Source organism: Vitis vinifera, chromosome 6 (genome assembly GCF_030704535.1).
Source record: "Vitis vinifera cultivar Pinot Noir 40024 chromosome 6, ASM3070453v1".
NCBI classification, from domain to species: Eukaryota; Viridiplantae; Streptophyta; class Magnoliopsida; order Vitales; family Vitaceae; genus Vitis; species Vitis vinifera.
The window spans coordinates 17,660,121-17,676,618 of record NC_081810.1 but is presented as its reverse complement, the minus strand read 5'-3'; the positions used below and the strand labels follow the sequence as shown (position 1 = coordinate 17,676,618).

The 16,498-nt window shown below is 33.1% G+C and overlaps 2 protein-coding genes across 2 annotated transcripts; one reads left to right on the top strand and one right to left on the bottom strand.

Annotated features, from left to right (window-relative positions):
• Positions 1-156: 156 nt before the first annotated feature.
• Positions 157-5,263, bottom strand: LOC100241032 (uncharacterized). Its single transcript, XM_002267843.5, has 2 exons — positions 5,092-5,263; positions 157-2,220 (listed from the first exon to the last, which is right to left on the bottom strand). The coding sequence occupies exon 2, from the start codon at positions 2,189-2,191 to the stop codon at positions 245-247; it is 1,947 nt and encodes a 648-aa protein (XP_002267879.1). The 5' UTR covers positions 2,192-2,220; positions 5,092-5,263; the 3' UTR covers positions 157-244.
• A 4,317-nt stretch (positions 5,264-9,580) lies between these two features.
• On the top strand, positions 9,581-12,374 carry LOC100256499 (G-type lectin S-receptor-like serine/threonine-protein kinase SD2-5). The gene has a single exon (XM_003632205.4). The coding sequence runs from the start codon at positions 9,670-9,672 to the stop codon at positions 12,166-12,168; it is 2,499 nt and encodes an 832-aa protein (XP_003632253.1). The 5' UTR covers positions 9,581-9,669; the 3' UTR covers positions 12,169-12,374.
• Positions 12,375-16,498: the final 4,124 nt, after the last annotated feature.

The following is a 16,498-nucleotide window of genomic DNA, read 5'->3' as shown; positions in this document are numbered from 1 at the left end:
TTTTGTTATTATTATTAATCCTAATGAACCTAGCCTACTTGTATCTTTTTGTGCCAGCAACTTGACACATACAAAATTATGTACAAATGGGGATCAAGGACATGACCCTCAGACACGCTTTTCTTTCCGCTAACAGATGCATCATAAGAATCAACATCAACAAAAAAATTCAAGCATTTCCTTTTTCTGGGGGTCTTTTCATTTTTTAATCCATTTATTTTTTCAAATTCTTCGTGCCTCACTCTCACTGAGAGGGAGAAGAAACAAACTGTCTGGGTAAGCTAAAAAGGTCTTTCCCTTCGAAAGGTGAAGTCCACTCTCGAGAACTAGCAGCAGATGCTTCAGCAGACGCCACTCCACCATCCTGCAGGAGTGCGTTAGAAATCATGTTTCCATTGGGGAGAGCTGTACTCATGGTTGGCTTAACACCCATTCCTGGAGTACTTGAATCATACATGGGGGTGGGATTGTTCATAAAAGCCAGCCCCTGCCACAACCCGCTTGAGTTGGTTGACAATGGTGAACTACGATCCAAAGACCAGTCTATGTTGGTGTAATCTAATTGATTCATTGAACCACCCGAGCTCCAATCTACTGAAGAAGATGAACCTGCCAAATTGTTTGAACCCAACCAAGAGAAAAGGCCAAGGGAGGACGCAGCAGAAAGGTTGGGAGATGTGCTCATTCTGCTCCAGGAATCATTCCCCTGGATAGCTCCTGGGGGGACAACCGGGCTGCTACTTGAAACGAGTTGGGCTTGATGGTGATGGTGGTGGTACAATTGATTTGCACTTAAATTGTTAGGGCTGAGGCTTCTAGCGGTAATAATGTTTGACAACAACCCATTCGACTTCATTACTTCAACATTATTAGGGTACCAACCAGCAGCTGCTCCAGGAGAAGAGCTTATGCTAGCTAGGACCTGTTCAGAATTGATGGATTGGGGCCGCTGCATCACAATAACTGGTTCCCTCAATGACCCCGGTTGAAGGGTTTTAGGTTCACTCCCAACAGCCACATATCGGGTTTCTGCCTTAGGTGGTGGAGGCGGCACCAATGATGATGCCACAGAATAGGAAACAGAAGGATTTGAACCAGCACTTGGCCACCTTTTCTCAGCCGGTGTTGCAATTTGTTGCGGTTTTGCCCACTCCAGTTTTGGTGGAATCCTTTTTGCAGGTGGCACATTTTTGTTCCCGGCTTCCAAACATGCTGGGACTCCAACTGCTGTTTTTGTGTAGTTGAAATCTTTTTCTTCCTTTCTTGTTTGTATTGTTGAAGATGAATTGGATTTTGATTGTGCCCTCAACAGGTTCTGAGTGACAGCAACCGAGGGCCTACCATTATTGATATTTGGAGGATCACCAGTTGCTTCTGGCTTTGGTGTCGCAGGTGGGTCATGCCTCTGTGCTCTCAAGGTCTCTGCTGCCTTCTCAAGATCACCCTCACCTGCAACAATTGCTCTTTCAACATCCTGCCTCAAGCAATTGTATTTAATCTCCATGTCTGCAATCTTAGCAAGCTCTTCCGCTATGTCAATTTTCAAATTACTCCCACCATCAAGGTTTTGGCCTTTGTGGTTATCTGCTTCTTCACCCCCTTCAAATAGCCATGCCACTGATTCCTCTACTTTGCCTTCGTTCAATATAAGAGCCATGGTGGCTCTTTCTGAAGAAAAACCCATCGTCATAAGCTGCTGAGCCAGTACTTCCAGCTTTCTTGACATTAGATAGCCACTGCATCGCTCATGCAAATCCTGGGCTCTTCTCTCCTTCTGGCGCAGATGTTTTCTCTCATTCTTCTGACGGATTTTTTCTCGCTTGTCGTTGTCAGCCCCTGGTATTGTCCCCTGCTTCCCAGTTGGATTAGATGTTTTCTCTTTGTGGTCTTCTGATTCACCCGACCAACTATCATTGTTGGAAATAGCATCATATTCAAATCCAGTTCCAGGTGAGCTTCCACTATTCTCATCTGTATCATCTATGTTCCGGAAGCGACCATTACTATTTAGGGTTGAGGCGGAAGACAATGATGCTGTTTCGAGCGTATGGAATGTTCCCAAAAGCGGATTATATCCACTAGTTGGGGTACCAGAACCTGTGCTAGGTGGTGCTGACGGCTTGGAAGAAGCCTTCTGTGGCTCCTTACCCGCTCGTTTGTCCTTGGACTTAGATCTGGACGCTGGTAACATCTCTCTGGAATTGAATAATTCAATTGTTCCTGCATGTTTAAGATAATGATTTATGTCTTAGTTATTGACAAACAACACACAGCTAGAGGAAACCATACATGTACAAACTGATGTTTAAGATGATGCCCTGCTACTTGTATCTTCACATGAGCACCAATGATAACGAACAATATATGCATGTTAAGTGGATGCAGATGACGAATGTCTTGGTAATAATATTGTACTCTTAACTAAAATAGAAAGAGGCAATTCAATTTTGCCTACACATGTGGGAATGCAAATATGCCTTCATTTTCTATTATAAATTTTGTTCTTGAAATGACAGGTTTTTAACAGTTCATTTATTGTATAGTAATATAACAATCATTTACACATTTTTAATAATATAATGTTCGTATTATATAATACGCATGAGTAACATAACTTTTGTACTGAGAAGTAAACTGGAAACAAAAACTAAGGAAACATATTATTTCCCAACTTAAAACTAATACAAAGATATGAAAATTGTGTATGGACTACATAACTTAGCAAGATGTGTCTTACATGCTTGATGTTCTAATTGAAAAAAATGGTCAAATAAATTCGCAAGCAATCACAATTCATAAACTATCTTCCCAGCTTCTGCATTTGGGCTGTAATACATTCAGTTCCTAAGCAAAATTTGAATTCTCTTTTAAGAAGTGCTCAGACATTGTAAGGAGTAACTTTGTTTTAAAAGAGAGTATATTATTAAACTTGGAATTAAAAGATGTTCAAACAATAAGAAATGAACCTAAATTTGATGATAAGTTCATTGTATAAACATATTTTGTTCTTTCCATGCAAGAGTCATCTTACACGAGGAATAGATTTGACCAAAGGACAAACATTCAAAATACAGATAACACAATCTTCAAACAAGATATCACAGGCAACAAAAAGAACCTACCCAAATTTGAAAGAAGGCCATTTCTGAACACAACTTCTCAAATTGGAGGGTTACCAGAATCATCAAACACAATAAAACTGGCCAATGAGGTGGGGAGTATCACAGACTGGGTTTTTGATTGATCAACTTACATCTGCCAGTATAATCCCTTTTTTCTTTTCCCTTTTTCTTTGAGTAAGAAACATAGTTATGGATGACTATAAGTTTATACAACATAATCTGTGATTTGAATACTGCAACTTTACAGCTGACATAAATTGTGTTAAAATAAGCAATACCCAACAATTGAATAAGGTGTCCCCAACATGCATGCACGCATATGCAAAAAACACATTTCTCCCATTACTAACTAGACAAAGTTCATTCAGATTTCTTTTGCATTTCTGAAAATGTCCGAGTTTGAAGTTTCAACACCTAGCCTCTCATAGTCTATATTACTTATCAACATTAACTCCTTCTACATCAGAAACCACAACATTCACTCAACAAGTTCATTGGAGCTTCTCTTCACCATTCAAGTTTTCAACTTAGAAACATTGACAGAATATATGTGTACCTCAATGATGGTTGAAATATTTATCAAGTGAAGGCACCCATTTCTCAATTAGGCACATAAATACTTTAATGGGGACAAAACTAACACCTTGGGCAATCTATCTAAAAGGTTTGAAAAAATTTATATAACAGTTCTACTCAGTGACTCATTAACCAAAGCATACACAATCCTAGGCTGCAGAACCTATTCAAACAACTAGAGTGAGTAATTAATAAATACCTTCACAACTTTGGACAAAATTGAATGATCACTCAAAATTAAACTGATCAGCTATAATTCAATATATGTATCATTCCTTCAAATGTTTCTAGTAAGCTCTTAAGGCCACTTTCTAGTATGTAAGACACCAACTAGAGTAATATAGAATCTAGTTGAAAATAAACTAAGTAATCCATTTCATTAATTGCTGAAAAAAAGAAAAAGAAAAAGAAAAAATAGTAATAAAGAGCTTTCCAATCAAACCCCAAATGGAAATACATGCATAAACTCTTTAAGACGCAAATACAGACTCAAACAATAGTATTGTAATCTCAACTGATATAGAACAAGTAGTTGTCAATACAAGCCAAATTGCACATTTTTAGTCAGTTATAAACTTCATGCCTGTAAAAGGAATGTATCATAATGCATAAATGCAACAATTCACAAAAGAGATGGATAAAAATCATAATCCAACACAACTTATGCCACAGCTTTTAAGGGTTTATTTTTTCTTTTTGATAGGTACAGCTTTTAAGTGTTTGTATTTATTTATTTATTGATAGGCAACAGTTTTTAAGGGTTTATAATGAATACTACACCCAATAAAGCCCAGCCTATTCAAAACCAACTCCCAACGCAAAGTAAAATTTCACCAATTCACTGGAACTAGAATTCCAATCTTAGCTCAAGTCAATCTACTATTTTCAAATGTTACACACAAGAATACATTCAACCAACAGCATTACACAAACATAACAATCACTTAGCAACTACAACCAAGTAAAATCACATGGTCCATACTCGATTTTCATTCATGTCCAAAAACCCATACCCATAAAATCAAATGCAAAATCCTCGGGCAAAAAAAAAAGAAAAGGTTTTTGACTTGATTTTTCATCCAATCTTCATCAGAAGAGCACCGATATACCACTCGAAACACCCGAAAATTGAGGGCAAAAAACAAGCCAAAACGAAATCGAACAACAATTGAGGACCGCCAAACACCAGTCGGGCAAAGATCTAACCAAATCATACAGAAACCCAACCGAATAATTTCGCAGAAAAAGAAAACCCCAGGACAAAAGAAACACATGGGTAATCCATTCAAAAAACAACCAAAAAATCAGAGACTGAAAAAAATGGAGATTGGATGAGCAAATGAGCATGAATGCGAAATCGAAGAGAAACAGATTAAGAGATTGGGAGAGTAACCTTGTGTAGAGGAAGAAGCAGCGGCAATCGATGGATCGAGAGAGAGCGAGGGAGAGCGGTATAGGCAAGGGGTCTCAGGGTCTCAGACCAAATCGAAGAAATTAGGGTTTTTGGATACAAAACACCAAACAAAATTATAGGTGTCAATCTAACGGAAGTTTTATGGATGGCCTTGTCGCCTTTTTCCTTTTTAATTATCCTTTATCTTTTCGGGCCACAAACTTGGCCTTAGGCTTCAACTTCGGCCCATGGTGGGTGGTAATAGGTTGGATTGGGATGGCTTGAGTTGGGCCATGATGAGGTTGAGGTGACGCAAGTTAACCATGGACTTACTTGGAATATTCTTTAAATTCCACGTTTACTAATAAAAAAACTTGAGGTAGGCAAGTTTGCTCTTATTGTTTTCATTTTTGGTAAGTGTATGTCAACAATGTTTTACCAAAAATAACGATAATTTAAATCTTTTCAAAATTTTAATTTAATAAAAATTTAATTCTAAATTGGAAAAAAAATGTATGAATTTATTAAGTTAATCATTTTATTGTTTAAGATAGTGTGTGTCAAACATAGCTCATGTTTTTTATTTATTAAAGGGGATGAAATAATCCTTAAATCGGAAATTTAACTTTTCCTATGTTTTTTTAAAAAGTAACTCATTTTTTTATATAAATGCTTTTTTCGATTTTAAGTATTTACATGTAGGTTTTAAAAGAAATGATTATTTTTATAAAAAAAAATGATGAGGGCATTTTTGTCCAAATGATACTAAAAAAGGGTAGGAGGTTAAACTTAAAAAATTGGGGTTTAAAAGACCTTTTAATCAAATAACCCTAGAAAAAATGTAGCATCAATTTAACTTCCAAAAATGAGAGCAAAAGTTGGAGGTTCTTTTCTTCTCTTTAAAAAGGATTTCAAATTTCAATATAATATGACGCGTCAAAAAAAGGGTAGCACTTTATTGGTATGTAGTCTAAGTTAGTATATATGTGAATTAATTTGTTGAGTAAATTACACATAAACCCTTGAGGTATTTGATAATTATATTTTAATCCCTCGTTTTTTATTTATTTAAAGGGTTCATTGAAATCTAAATTTGAAAATTTAATCCTTTATAATATTTTGGCTTTTTTTCTGTTAATAAAAACACCTCTTTTTTTATTATAAAAATAACATTTTCTTTTAAAATTTATATGTAAAAAATCGAAATGATGAAGGACATTTATGCTAAAAATTGATTATTTTTTAAGTAAATACATGGAAGGGTTAGATTTAAAAATTAAGATGCACAGCCCCAGTGCAGGGGTCTGAATAGTCTGATATAAATTTGGGTTTTTCAAGGTACAAATTTGATATGTGTATCGAATAGAAAAAAAAGTTGATTCTCGGGGAAACCAAAAGTTATTTTGGTCATAATTTGGACTATTCTATATGATATGATTCCCCTTCATTTTCAATATTATGATATATTTCCAATCCTTTCAATCCCAACTCAATTCAAATTGAACTAAGATCAAGCACATACAATTTGAGCTTATACTATCTTATGTAATAATATTAATTAATTTTTTTTTAAAAATATCAAATTATATTATATTATATATATTTTTATTTTTTAAAAATATATATAAATTTATTTTTACTTTTTTTGTTATTTAAAATTTTTTCATATTCATTATTTAGATTTTCATATAAATATATAATTTTTAATATATATATATATATATAAATGGATTTTGAATTATGCAACTCAAGTCTAATTAATCCAAACTTAGAAAAATGAGAATAGATTTTGAGTAAGTCAAGTTTGATGGTTTTTGAATTGAGATTGGTTTGGATGAGCGACCCAAATTGCCGCTCTACTTTGATCACATTGTATAAATTTGAACGTCAAAATTTCAAATACATATGAACTGGTTGATCATGACTGGTGTAGAAAATGGGATACAAGTGGTGTTAAGTCATGAAATGAGATCGGGACCCACCAAAGTGTAGCGTGAAGGCACACGCGCCATCCGCGCACATGGCTGAATATTTGATCTCATGAGCCATGAGCCATGAGCCTTGTTCACTGCCCTCCACGTCACTCTTAACTGGCAATGAACAGCATTGGCAAATTGCAACCTCTTCTCATTATTATTATTATTTATTGATTTTTGTTTCTTTTTACTGGGTTCCTTCTTTTTGTACTTTTCCTTACTGGGTTTCTTTTTGTACTTCATCCATTACAAGCGTATGGTAAAGTTAATATATGAGATTAAAGTACATAAAAATGAGACTAAAGTACAAAATAATGGAATCAAACCTGGGTACAAAATAATAATATCTAAAGTATACACGTAACACGACCCGAGTAGTCATGTTTTTCGATATATATCAAATCAGTACTATAAATAACCCTATTTAGATACATTGTATGTGATAAGGCAATAAAGTTGTAAGAAAATGTCGTTACGAAGAAAATGTGGTTATGATACAAGTCAACTCAAGCCCCACATATCTCATAATAATAATACATAGGTCTCTCTTCCATCAATACCTATCTAAAGCTACGACACCTCACCAACTTCATTAAAGAATAGAATGAGAAAGATCATGCTCATCAACTATACTTTAATATTGCTTTTGTATTTGAAAATTTGGTATCGGAGATTGGGATGGTGTGGGGCTCGTTTGATATGGTTCCAAACCACCCGCCTATATTGGGTTTGAGGGACTGGGTTCCTAGGATTCAAGGCATGGCATAAATGTTGAGTTTTTGTACATCTTTTAGCCTATAAAAAGGGCTAGAATTGTTTCATCTCTTTGAAGATGATCAACATCTCAACAAAGAAGGTTGCAATTCAGGTCGAATTGGACAAGATTTGAATAGATTAGGATCAAGCTTATCAACTTAAAAACATAGTTGTGAAAGGCGCGACGCCACCCTCTGACGCCTCACCTGAAAGCAAGCGACGCTCCTTCACGAAGGTGCTGCTTAGGCACGCAAGGCGCTCACCTCTGGCAAGTTTGTGATGTTCTTATGCTCTAGTCCCTTCCACCATGATTGGTACCAAGTTTGTGCTCCAATACCAAATCTTAAGACCCAAGAAGAAAATGCAAATTGAAAGAACAAATTTTGGGTTTTTCTTATTAAGATTCTTTTTCATGTCATTCCCCTATTACACTCCTGATTTTATATAGGCTATTTGCCTTTTAGAGGATAAATGAGACAAAGAAACTAAATTAAGATAAGGAAATTGAATGAACTTAAATTAAAGAAAGCAAAGATACTAACGGATCCAACGGACCCTTCATTACAACGGTAACAGGTTCTCATCGTGTTTGGGTTTGGAGAAATTCAAAAAAAAAAAAAAATTCACCTAGTTTCCCTTGGAACTTTATTTGAGGGAAAACATTTGATAAAAAGATCTATTTCTTTTCCCATAATTAAGAAAATCCTTCCAAAATGCTAATATAATAACATATATCCAATATCCAATTAATTATATATGAATGATTCAAAATATGAGGTTAAGTAATGGTTATCTATTTAATAAAAAACTAAATATGAAGTTATTTTTATTTCATATGTGGATATTAAGATTATTTATTGAATTTGAATAATAATTTATAATTATTCTATTTAATAAATTTCAATTGGGAAATTATTTTATTATTTAATACTGCTTAATAATTTCAACTAGTAATTATTTGAGGTTAATTAATACTTACCATTGAATAAAAATTTAAATATGAATTTATTTTTATTTTTTTATGTGGATATTAAGATTATTTGTAGAAATTAATTAATAATAATCTAGGGTTAAGTCGGATTGATCTATTGAACAATGATTTCCATACAAATAAATTTATTTATTTGTAATTAGAATTAGTTATATGTCATAGGCATGAATTTTTCAAAACATCATATGCCAACTATGGTTCACCCTTAATACTCAACATTGGTCTACGATCATTCAAATGGTCAACCATGATGCAAAGATATTTGTCATCCGAGGGATTAGATGTGTGATTATGTGAACTAAAACTGTTTTCTATTTTCTAGAATATAAAACACGGTAAAATAAAATAAAATAAAAATGTTTGGTCTATTTTATTAAGTTAAAGAACAAAAAAATATGTTTTTTTTTAAAAAAAATTTATTAAAAAAATGTTGTTTATAAAAATAATTTTTCTATTTTGATTTTGGTTAATATTGTAAATTTAATTTATATATTATTAATTAAATTTAATTTAAGTCTCATTAAAAATAAATTTATTTTTGTAATTACAAATAAATTAAAAAATAAGTAGTTTTTAATAAAACATGAATAGCAATTTTACAATGAAATCATAAATCTTATTTGTTTGTTTCTTTCCGTCGTTAGCGAGACAAGTTGTAAATATCACAATTCTTCTACGGCGAAAGGACATGGGTTTAGAATGGTTGTTGGGACTTGGAGAATAATGCGAAGACTTGCGGAAGATTTGTATGTATGACTTCAAAAGGGCAAATTGCTCTACCCATCTCTGTATTGTCTTCCTCCCCTTCATTTTTTGTGTCGTTAGAAGTTGGAAACCTTCATACGTGGAGAAGCCATGAGTCCATATTGGATGGATGCTCGTTCGAATTCTGCTTTTCTTTTTGCTTTTCTCATAATATCTTCTTTCCCCTCTACCTTTGCCGACCTCTCAGACCCATGTCCAAATTTTGCAAACCTCTCCACTGCATGGACCAACACCCGTGGAGAATGGGTGAACTCCTCGGATTGGGCGTTAGTGAAGCCCATCCTTCTCAGCCCCGGAGAAACCAGTGGCCCAGGTTTCCTATGTGGCTTCCACTGTCACTATGAGAGCTTTTTATGCCTCTTTGCCATTCTTATCTTCCAAGACGTATATTCTCCACAGCTTGTGTGGTCTGCTAATCGAAACCGTCCAGTTCGATTTAATGCTACTCTACGACTCACTGAAGATGGAAATTTGATCTTAGCAGATGCTGATGGCACTTTTGTTTGGTCTACAAACACAGCCGGCAAGTCTGTTTCAGGCTTAAACTTGACTGAAACTGGGAACCTTGTGCTGCTTGACCGAAACAATGAAATGGTGTGGCAGTCTTTTGATCACCCCACTGACTCCTTAGTCCTTCAACAGAAGTTGGTTCGTGGGAAGAAGCTCATCTCCAGCGTATCTGCATCAAATTGGACTCATGGTTTGTTTTCACTTTCCATTACGAATTATGGTTTTGATGCTTACATACAGTCAAATCCTCCCCAGCTCTATTATGAATGGGAGTATTCATTTTTGACTAGTATCCAATACACCAACGGAAACCTCTCTGTGTACTATCGTTGGGAGGATGAGGAATTCAATTTTACTCCGTTCGCTCCAATTCCTAGAACATTATCTGCTCAATACATGAGGTTGGGGTCTGATGGTCATTTGAGGGTTTTCCAGTGGCAAGAAACTGGATGGCAGGAGGCGGTTGATCTCACGGACGAATTTCTAACTGAATGCGATTACCCTTTGGCATGTGGGAAATACGGTATTTGCTCAGCAGGGCAGTGCACCTGTCCTGGAGCTTCTGATAATGGAACAATTTATTTTAGGCCAATAAACGAAAGGCAAACCAACCTGGGCTGCTCCGCAATTACACCCATTTCTTGCCAATTATCTCAATATCATAGTCTTCTTGAGCTTCAAAACACGAGCTACTCCACTTTTCAAGTGGACATGCAGTCTACAGATGTGGAGATTTGCAAGCAGACCTGTTTGAAGAACTGTTCGTGCAAAGCTGCTCTGTTTAGACATCCTTCAAACCATTCAAGTGGAGATTGCTGCTTGCTATCTGATGTCTTTACACTCCAGAACATGGAAACATTGAATCCAACTGATTATTTTAGTACATCATTGTTTCTTAAAGTAGAGAATTCTCCGACTGAAAATGTAGTTGAGAAGAAAGCAGGGAATGCTCGAATCATACTTGGATCAAGTCTTGGAGCCCTCTTTGGTGTGCTTATTTTGATAGGAGCTTTCATTTTTCTTTTCTGGAAGAGAAGAGATTCCAAGGAAGCTGAGGAGGATCATCTAGACTGCATACCAGGAATGCCTACTAGATTCTCCTTTGAAGACTTGAAAGCCATCACAGAAAACTTTAGCTGCAAACTTGGGGAAGGAGGATTTGGATCAGTCTTTCAAGGGACTTTGAGCAATGGAATCAAAGTTGCAGTTAAGCAACTTGAAGGGTTGGGTCAAGTAAAGAAGTCGTTTTTAGCTGAAGTTGAGACAATAGGTAGCGTTCACCATGTCAATTTGGTAAGATTGATTGGATTTTGCGCAGAAAAATCTCATAGGCTTTTAGTCTACGAGTGCATGTGCAATGGATCCTTGGATAAGTGGATCTTCCATGGAAACCGAGACCTTGCTCTTGGTTGGCAATCCAGAAGGAAGATCATCCTTGACATAGCCAAGGGACTGTCCTATCTCCACGAGGACTGCAGGCAGAAAATATTTCACTTGGATATCAAACCCCAAAACATCCTCTTAGATGAAGATTTTAATGCAAAAGTTTCTGATTTTGGATTGTCAAAGCTCATCGACAAAGACCAGAGCCAAGTTGTAACAAGAATGAGGGGAACACCTGGTTACTTGGCTCCTGAATGGCTGACCTCCATTATCACAGAAAAAGTTGATGTTTACAGCTTTGGGGTTGTGGTACTAGAGATCCTGTGCGGGAGGAAAAACCTAGATCGGTCTCAGACCGAGGAAGATATGCACTTACTAGGTATTTTCAAGAGAAAGGCAGAAGAGAACCGACTTGCAGATATAATCGATAAGTGCAGTGAGGATATGCAGTTACATGGAGCAGATGTTGTGGAGATGATGAAGGTGGGTGGATGGTGCCTCCAAAGTGATTTTGCAAGGAGGCCCTCCATGTCAGTGGTGGTGAAGGTTTTGGAAGGTTTAGTGGACATTGAGGATAACTTGGAGTACAGTTTCTCATATTCCCCACGACCACCAAAAATTGCAGGCATGGGGAACAAGGCTGCTGATGCTGCTACTGCAGAACCAATACCATCTGCTTTATCAGGACCAAGGTGAAGAGAGGTAATTAAAATACATGTGGAGTTTTTATGGTATAGTTTTGGGTTTTAGACATCCATTAGTGAAAAGTTGGGCTCTCGTTTGTTTTTCCTTCCACAATAATTTTAGCTGAAAGAACAAGTCATAGCATTTCACTCTTTCTTTTTCTCTTTTATTAGTTGTTCATAAAAGTGCTTTTAATAATAATTTTAGTGATATATTATATTATAAAAAATAAATTTTAAAAACCACTTCATAGGTAGGATTTTTAGAATATCAATAACCTTATTTTGTAAATAACCACCTATAGGATGACTTCCAAGTCCTAAATTCCTTGTCCAGGAAAGTGAGAGCACACTAGTAGGCTTCTCTGGTCAAATACGATGGGGAAGAAAATTATGAGGATCATTAATCAACTCTTACTTTTCGTCCTCTCTCTCTTTGAATGGAATCCTATTTGTGAATTTGATGGATGAAGGCCGCGAGAATTTTATTGATAAGAACTTTTCAATTGTAGTTAATATCTTACAAATAATTTCAATGATGAGAAAAAGAGACATTTACCTATTACTGGTGTGATTTGACTTTTTTATTTATCGCTCTCTTAGAAAAAAGACACATGATTTGACTTTTTTATTTATCGCTCTCTTAGAAAAAAGACAAAAAAGACACGCAACTCTCCATAACTTTTCCTATACTATCCACTAAAATTTCCATTCTGGCTAAATGGGTTTTGCCTGTACCCTTTTCTAGCATATTCCCTAATTTAAGTTTTGATCAACTTCATAGAGTTTACTTTCCTCTTTAAAGTTTAGGATTTTGTTGCAAAACCCTTAAATATAAACCTTATAAAGACCATCTTTGTGAAAAGAAAAGAAAAAAAAAGAGAAGAAATCATTTCAAAATTATATGCTTTAAAACAAATAAAGGAAGTTGCCTCTTAAACAAACAACTTTCATATACAAGGAAGTTGTGTCTTAAAGTATTACTTTTTAATGAAACAAAAAGTTTATTTTTAGTAAATAAAAATCATTTTAGATTTGTAAACTTAAAAAATAAAAATAAAAAATAAGTGAAGTTGTCTCCTATAATAACACCTGCAATAAAATTGAGTATTTATAAATAGTTAAGGATCCATTTCATCATGTTTTATGATGTTTGTTTTTTAACAAATTATTTAAAGTTAAAGAACAGAAAACCAAGTGCAGAACCAGGTGTGTTCCACTCATTGGCGAGACTTATTTTTTTATGTGAAAATTTGATTTTTGAAAAGTTGGAGTAATTACTTATTTTAGTTTATTTTTAAAAGAGAAAACAAAATAAGAAAAAGAATCACGTGTGACTCTTTATTTAGAAAAAGAAAAATTCTGTAAGAAGAATTTTAAAAAAAATAAAAATAAAAATTTGAGAGTCAAGTTATCTATCGGGAAGATATAACAATAAGTTGAAGCAGTCCTCTAAATCCATATACCTACTGTCTTTACTAAACGAGCAAAGAAACTATGACAATTAGTCAACAAATCATGATACCACAAAAGAATAATATAAGTGTACATCAAAACAATGATAAAAACAAATTACACAAATATATAAATTTGATACATGAGAAATGCATAAAATAATTTATTAGAAAGATTTTATTATTTCAAATATCATAATACAATTTTAAGAAATCTTGAAAGAATTTATTTACATTAAAAACCAATTTGATTATTCAGAAAGCTTTCATTTATTTATCAAAAGCTTTAATTTTATTTACATTTAAATTCATTTTCAAAGAATTTTTCTTGTATTTATTAAAAGAATTTATTAAGTACAATTTCATTTAAAGAGAAAATTTTGAATTTTATTTTATTTTATTTTATTTACAAGATGTTTTTTATTTATTTTATTTACTTCTGCTAGAATGAATTTTTAGAATTTTATTTCCAAGAAAATATTTCAATTTAAATTTAATTTACTAAAAATGATGTTTACAAATTATTTAAAGAATGATTTTATAAATTTATTTACAAAAGAATATTTCAATTTGATTTTATTTATAAAGGAATTGTTTTTTATTATTTTCATTGAAATCAAGTTTTATACTATTTTGAAAAAACCATCCATTTGATTATTATTTAGAAAAAAATTTTAAAAGGGAAAAATATTTTCAAGAGAGACTTCAATTGAAATCTTTATCTGAAGAATGAGATTTTTAGCAAAATGATTTTTTTTTTTAACTTCTATTTACAAAATGAGTTCCAAGTCAATCTTTACTTTAGAAAAGTGATTTTTATTTAATTTCATTTATGAAAAATTATTCCCTAACCAATTTTATTTAGAAAAAGATTTTTTTTTCTTTTTATAATTTCTATTCAGGAAAATTATTTCCAAACTAAATTTTATTATTTAAGAATGGTTTTTATTACAACTTCTATTCTTAATCAAATTTTTCATTTTAAAAAACAAGGCTTTAAAAAAAAAAATTATAAATCCAATTATATTAAGAAAAGTGATCTTTATTTAAGTTTGTTAAAATTATGTATATATTACCAAATGATTTTGTCCTTATTTTGTTAAAAAAAAAAATTCAATTTTATTTTATTTAAGAAAATTTTGTTTACTTTTATTAAGAAAGAGATGATTTTGTAACTTTATTTTAAAAAAGTTTCCTATTTTTATTAAAAAAAAAAAAAAGGAGTTATATAATTTTACTTTTTTTTTGAAAAAAAATAACCATTTTATTTAAAAAGATTTTATAATTTTATTTAGAAAAGTATTTTTATTTTTATTTATTTGAAAAAGCGATTTTACAAATCTTATTTTACAATTTTTGTGTGATTTGATTTCAAAATAAGAATAATTAAAAAGCCTGAATTAAATAACTGAAAGCCCAAAATTAACGAAACATGCGGCCCTAAGTCCACAATCAAATAACCAAAATGCAATACGCCGAAGTTCTAATAAAATAACCAAGCATACAAACAAAATCCAATTATACCAAACAAATCATAAACAAAGGGTGGGTGTTTGCCTTGAAGAATGGAACAAGGGTGGAGTGGCAGTCATGCTGGAGATGTCGTGACTAGCAATGCTGGTGTGAGTAAGGGATGAGAGAAGAATGGGAAGAAAGGAAATATAACCCACTGATCAAAAAGCAAAAATATTGACCCGATTGAGACAAAAATGCCCTTCTTATTTTTTCTCTACAACATATACAACTTCGCATTTTCCTTTCCTCTTTCCCTTTGTTTTATAGTAGATTAGGTTTTAATTTTTTTATTCAATCATTGGTTGCTCTTCTCTTTCTTTTCTTGTAGAGATCAAGTTTAACTTCTTACTATTGTTTCAACTATTCTTCATTCTTGATCACGAAAAATATGAAAAAAAAATGTAAGCAACCAACAATTTCTTTTTTATATTATCATTTTATTTCTTTCTGTTTCTTGAAAATTCAAAATCTTACTTCAACAGTGTAGGTAAAAAAATAGAGACTCCATTGTTAGTTTTGAACAAGTGAAAAGTTCGTTCAAAGAATTTCCACCTAAACTTAACAGTAGTTGAATTATATTAACAAAGAACTTAACCACATTTAAGTTTACTATCAGAATTTTCATCTAAACTTAATAGTAGTTGAATTGCATTAACAAAGAACTTAACCATAGTTAAGTTCACAGTAAGATATTTCACTTGAACTTAACAGTAGTTGAGTTTCATTAATAAAGAACTTAACCACAATTAAGTTCACAGTCCGAATTTTCACCTGAACTTAATAGTAGTTGAGTTCCATTAACAAAAAACTTAACCACAGTTAAGTTTACAGTCACTGTTTCACAGTAGTTAGGATTTTTGCTCAATAGCTTCGATTTTCTTTGCTTCACTTTCTTCTGCTTCACCTTTTTCTTCTGTTTGCAATTGGAATTTTAGCTTTTTCGCCACTTTTTAAAATCTTTTTCTCCTATCACTCTTCAATGAACTCATTGTTTCCTTCGTGCTTGAAGATATAATATGAGATAACTTGAAAAAAATAGAATAACAATTTTTCCAAGGATTCGGAATGAAACAGAGGATTTTTAGGGTTTTTGAAGAAAATATGAGATTTTCGTTTTGTGCATCAAAGGAAGATAATAAAATAGAAGGAGACGATGAAAGATGAGGACTCGTTCTGTAAATGAAGTGGAAAAGGAGATTATATTTCCGTTTTATGCACCAAAGGAAGATAATGAAGTAGAAGAAGATGATGAGAGATTTTTTTTGGAAAATATGATGAGTCGTTTTGTAAATGAAGGAGAAGAGGAGAAGTTGTATGTGTTGGAGAGATAAAAGAATGACATTTTTGTCTTAATCGAGTCAACTTTTTTGTTTT

Coding starts and splice junctions, on each gene's coding strand:
- LOC100241032 (XM_002267843.5), bottom strand. CDS start 2,191: ATGTTACCAGCGTCCAGATCTAAGTCCAAGGACAAACGAGCGGGTAAG.
- LOC100256499 (XM_003632205.4), top strand. CDS start 9,670: ATGAGTCCATATTGGATGGATGCTCGTTCGAATTCTGCTTTTCTTTTT.